Source organism: Squalius cephalus (genome assembly GCF_949319135.1).
Source record: "Squalius cephalus genome assembly, chromosome: 19".
NCBI lineage: Eukaryota > Metazoa > Chordata > Actinopteri > Cypriniformes > Leuciscidae > Squalius > Squalius cephalus.
This window is the reverse complement of record NC_137140.1, coordinates 36,340,111-36,345,889: the sequence shown is the minus strand read 5'-3', so window position 1 is coordinate 36,345,889 and position 5,779 is coordinate 36,340,111. Positions and strand designations below refer to the sequence as shown.

General features: G+C 40.5%; 1 protein-coding gene across 3 annotated transcripts in view; it reads right to left on the bottom strand.

Annotated features, from left to right (window-relative positions):
- Positions 1-364: 364 nt before the first annotated feature.
- rgs7b (regulator of G protein signaling 7b) overlaps positions 365-5,779 on the bottom strand; it is a 49,470-nt gene continuing 44,055 nt past the window's right edge. The window contains exons 15-18 of one of the 3 annotated variants that reach the window (XM_079850782.1): positions 5,077-5,263; positions 4,444-4,533; positions 2,627-2,661; positions 365-608 (exon numbers count right to left, since the gene is read on the bottom strand). In XM_079850782.1, the coding sequence (XP_079706908.1) occupies positions 2,641-2,661; positions 4,444-4,533; positions 5,077-5,263 (298 nt within the window). In that variant the 3' untranslated portion in view covers positions 365-608; positions 2,627-2,640. Of the gene's footprint in view, positions 609-2,626; positions 2,662-3,492; positions 3,829-4,182; positions 4,534-5,076; positions 5,264-5,779 lie in introns of those variants that run through there. The other 2 variants (XR_013819132.1, XM_079850781.1) reach the window with 2 other exon arrangements.

Genomic DNA, 5,779 nt, shown 5'->3' with positions numbered 1-5,779 from the left:
TCTCGGGTCCAGGGACTCTCGGGTCCAGGGACTCTCGGGTTCGGGGACTCTCGGGTTCAGGGACTCTCGGGTTCGGGGACTCTCGGGTCCAGGGACTCTCGGGTCCAGGGACTCTCGGGTCCAGGGACTCTCGGGTTCGGAGACTCTCGGGTCCGGAGACTCTCGGGTCCAGGGACTCTCGGGTTCGGGGACTCTCGGGTCCAGGGACTCTCGGGTCCAGGGACTCTCGGGTCCAGGGACTCTCGGGTTCGGAGACTCTCGGGTCCGGAGACTCTCGGGTCCAGGGACTCTCGGGTTCGGAGACTCTCGGGTTCGGGGACTCTCGGGGTTCAGGACACTCGGGTTCGGGGACTCTCGGGTTCAGGGACTCTCGGGTTCAGAGACTCTCGGGTTCGGGGACTCTCGGGTCCAGGGACTCTCGGGTTCAGAGACTCTCGGGTTCACTGACGGAGAACTGGAGTCCTCGGAGGAGTCGTGATGGAGGGAACGAAACGAAGCCGGCGTGACGCTCCGTGTTCGTGATGACGAGCCGTAGATACAGGAATGTACAGATGAGATCATGATTCCCAGCAGAAGTTAGTGATTATACAGCGCCTGGTTCGGGACGGCTGAGAGAAACACACATGAACACACGTCACACACACAGCAACAGGTTCTCCAATCGACACTACACAAACACAAGCACTGAGAACAACAACAGCTTTCACTGAAATAACTCAGTTCCTCTGCTCCAGCTCTGGTGAACTATTATACAGCGAGATATTAACACTTATGTCCAACTTTACATTTATTACTAAACTCGTGTAAACCCATAATATACAACAGTGAAATGAAGATTTCCAGAACTTTGAATCAACTGAACCAATTGCTTCACAAAAAGATTAACTTTGTGCTGGAAACTCACACAAACATACACAAAAACACCTTAAGCAAGTGATGTATCTATTAAATGCAATCAACAAATCATCAAATACCATTAAATATGAAGTATCAGTATAATATATGTTATGTTATTAAATTGCAGGGCTTGTTTTGTGGAGAGTTTGGTTAATTAGGCCAGTATGAGACTATTTAAAGGGGTCACAACATATCTTTTGACATGTAAGAGTCTTTGTACCATTAAAATATCCTGAAAGATTCAGAGCTTAAAACATCCTCCCATTAAATGAAGCTCCAAAAACAGCTGATCTTGATTGGCTGGATCTGTGACGTCACATGAGCAAATACATTTGCATACACCTGCCTCCAAAGCAAGACATCGACCAATAGTTACATCAAACCATAAGCCCCGCCCACCGGCACCATAGGCCCCGCCCACCGTAGCCATAGCGGACGGTTTATTTTAACGGCGTCCCGGATGGTGTTGCAGGATTATATGTGTGTTCGGAGCGTTTGACTGAGACAGAGTAATGGAGAATTCAGATAATCTTCTGTTGACAGATGAAGCAGTAAATGATTTCATTATGCTTTATCTGTAAATAATGATTTTATATGGATAATGTTTTTTAAAACACTTGCATGCAATAGCGAGTGGCCGTTGATAATAGGCTTGTTGGACTTCATGCAGCTCTGCGCAGACCGATCGGCATGCCGGTTAGAAATTTTGCATGACCGCATGACAACGATCACGTGTGTTTCGTGTTTATTCAAACACCTTTAGTTCCTCTAAAGCTCTCAAATCAGTTTTTTATAACAGTAAACACTCTTTTCATGTCGTTGTTATATTGTGTCATGTTTATCAAATTAAAACTGATTAAAAAACGTAGACTCCACTTCATTGATAGTAGCTTATGTTGAACTTTATTCTTGTTCAAACAGACGCTGTATGAAGCAGTACATAAAGTATTGAATGAAAATGTCTCTGAAACATCTGTGCATTATTAGGCAAATATTGCATTTATTTCACTTCAGCTGTGGTAAAGTATGCAAACACCACGTGAGCGGTCACCACAGGAACCAGAAAGTGTCCGACTTTACGTCACCGTTCGCAGCTCCTCCCCGCCGGCACGCGGCTACTCTCGCCGATCGGTTACAGCCAGCCGATGTCGAACACACCTACTGTTTCCTATGCAGTGCCGTTAGCCAATCATAAACAGTGGGCGTTTACTGACACGCCTTAAAGGAGCCGCGCATTAAAAACGGATCATTTCAGACTGAGGCTCAGAATGATGGTTTGAAATAATCGTTTTCTGCATGTATTTGTTTTTTTCTGAATTATTTTTTTTATATACATTATAAGTGAACCTCGAGGAACATATATAATATATATATATATTTTTTAATCCATGTCATGACCCCTTTAACTAAGTATTTATATAAAATAAAAACTTTTAAAACACGTTTCCAGGGTTCAGAGTGCTCCTCTAGCACTTCAAAACAGTTCTGATGTGATGAAGCCTCGTTTACTGAAGTCACGTGACTTTGGTCGTTTGATCCGCGCTCGAATCACAAGGTTTCGAAGCTTCACCAGCACATCTCGACTGCTTTACTGTTTACATCGTCTCGAAATGCAACTATATGATCGTGCAGCTCTAATGAGACTATAAGGCATGAAGATATTAAGATATTATACAATTAACATCATGATTTTATTGAATATCCACATAGTGATCATTTAAAGTCTCACCTGGGATTCAGATCCTAGAAAAGATTCTTGCTTTTCTGTGAAGGAAAAGAGAAAGAGTTGAAGAAATTGGACATTAGTCATAAAAACTAAATTAAACCTATCAGACAATAATAACTGTATATGAGAATAGATGTATTAAACTTGAGGGAAATCCTTTGGGATGATGTGGGAATAAAGCTTGGTTGCTCCGCTTTAGTTTTTCTAACAGGACTGGAGAATTACATTTATTAATTCTTCATAACATCCACAAATGTTGGTAAAGCATTAGTACAAACATATAGAAGATATTGAAGAAAGTTGCTCATTTTGTTCGGATCAGCCTGAAGAAATTATAATTTTTTGTTTTTATGTTGTCAATCCCCCAAAAAATATTGGAAGGATTCATCTTTGCATGAAATCTGCACATCATGTTCATATAAATTGCAAAGATGTTCTTATATATTTTAGATAAAAAATATTTTCTGAGTCTCTTCTGCTCACCAAAGCTGCATTTATTTGATGAAAATACAATAAAAATAGTGATATATTATTCTAATGTAAATCATCTGTTTTCTATGTGAATATACAGTAAAGTGTAATTTATTCCTGTGATCAAAGCTGAATGTTCAGCATCATTACTCCAGTCTTCAGTGTCACATGATCCTTCACAAATCTTCAAAAAACTAAAAAAATCATAATTATTCCAAACTGGTAGTGTATAACTGATAACGAACAGAAAGATCCTGAGCGTCTGCACAAACGACACACTTACCAGAAACCAGCCTCAGCACTTCCTGTTTCATCACTTCAACACAAAACGGACAGAAAAGAAGAACACATGCAAGACAAAAGACACACACGCAAGAAAGAACAGCAGAACCGGAGATGTGGCGGAAAACAAGGAGTTTTAATAGAAATAACTCAAAGACATACAGCAAAAAAACAAGAGAAACAAACGAGCAACTTGAGCAGAATGATGACATCATGACATGGCACTGATACACACCTTTACAGTAAGATCCCGTTACTGAACCCTTACTGTAAAGTGTTTCCTTTAAACATATAAAAGCTGTAAAAGTGTTTCCAAAGTCAAACTTTAGAGAAAAAAAGAGGCTTTTCAAATGAAAAGTGATATATTTTATATATATATACATTAGTGCTGGGCAACGATTAATCACATCCAAGATAAAAGTTTGTGTTTACATAATATATGTGTGTGTGTGCTGTGTATAATTATTTTGTATATATAAATGCACACACATATGCATGTATATATTTAGGAAAAATTTGTTATTTATATATATAAAATATATATATATAAATATATACAGTATATAAAATATTTATATTTATATATAATATAAATTATGTATAAATATTTATATACAGTATATACATGCAAATATATCTTAAATATATATGTGCATATGTGTGTGTATTTATATATACAAAATAATTATACACAGCACACACACACATATATTATGTAAACACAAACTTTTATCTTGGATGTGATTAATCGTTGCCCAGATGTATATATTATATTATATTTATTACTGGCATGTCAGTCTCTGAGAAGCTGTAGTAATAATTTGTGCCAGACAGAACTCACACTCACACGAGCATCTCTCGGCTAGTTTTCCTGGAAGTGTTGATGATGTCAAGCAGATCATGCAGTGTGTGTGAACGAGGGAAGCGCTCAGAGTGTGTGTGAGTGTGTGTGAGCGAGGGAAGCGCTCAGAGTGTGTGTGTGAGCGAGGGAAGCGCTCAGAGTGTGTGTGAGAGTGTGTGTGTGAGCGAGCTCAGATCGCAGTCTCCAGGCGCTTCAAGGGCTTTACCTTCTTCTTGGCCTGAAGCATCTCCTGATAGGCACTCGATCTGATGAACCGACTGTAGGAGTCGCTCTTCATGAGCTTATAAATGTGCTCCTGATGGAACAAACACAAGACCTTTCAGTCACATGATGATGATGATGAATTAGTGTTCTGGGTCTCATTTATAAACGTGCGTACGCCACTGCCCATGCAAACGTTGTGATCTAATAAAAACACTTGATGGGAGAATGTGTGAGTACATCTGTAAGAAACTCTGATCCTTCGTACAAACGCAGAAAAAAAAATTCTCTCCTTTTTCCTTTAAATCCTCGCTTATCGGGCTTATGCTACTCTGAGTAATGCCTGAACTGTGTATGTTGAGCACTTCTTGCGTTGTTTCTTGCCTCTTCACGATGACTCTCTTAATTTAGTCCTAATTTGTAAGTCGCTTTGGACAAAAGCGTCTGCTAAATGACGAAATGTAAATGTAAATTGGACTCTTGGTGCATTTTCTGTAAAGCTGCTTTGAAACGATGTGTATTGTGAAAAGCGCAATACAAATAAATGTGAATTGAATTGAATATCTGGTGATAATAAAGCATGATGAGAGATTCACAAGCGCACACCAGATAAAGGATTTCCAGCTCAAACACAGACCTGAGCGTCTTCGAAAGCGTATCGGCCGGGATCTTTGACGTTCTGCGTGGTTTTGTCGTAGCTCTTGGAGTCGACGTTGATGGCACTGGGAGCTCCCGGAGCGAGGAACTCTTCCCAGATCTCCTGAACTCTGCTGGGAACCTCACGGATGGGACGCTTCTTCAGCTCCTGGACCGACAGCCAAAACCTGCGCACACAAGATGCCCTTCAGAACCAATGTCCTGGACACAGGGTTCCCAGCAAACACCGCAGCGAGCAACTGTGCGTTTAAAAGACGTCTAATAGCCGTCAAACACGGCCCTGACGTCTAGGCTAAAACCAGAACAAATTCTGCCTTAGACATCTGGGCCGTGTTTGGACGGCTATTAGACGTCTTTTAAATGCCAAGTTGATTTCTGGGAAGCTGCACACTTTTTAAAGTCAAATTTAATGCTTTTTAAGACCTGAAGAAATTAAGATTATTAATGTAAATTAGGGGTGTGCTATATTGAAAGTTCAAAGTTTTGTTGATAATAGTGTGGTTTTTGTGCTGGTACCACGGCTGGTTTAGGCTGATTGGTTGACAGCTGACTCATGAAGATATTCATATTATTCATATTCTATGCCAGGGGTGGGCAAACTTTTTGGCTCAAGGGCCACACTGGGTTTTAAAAATTTGACAGAGGGCCGGCCCAGTAGCAGATTATAAAGCACGATCTCATGA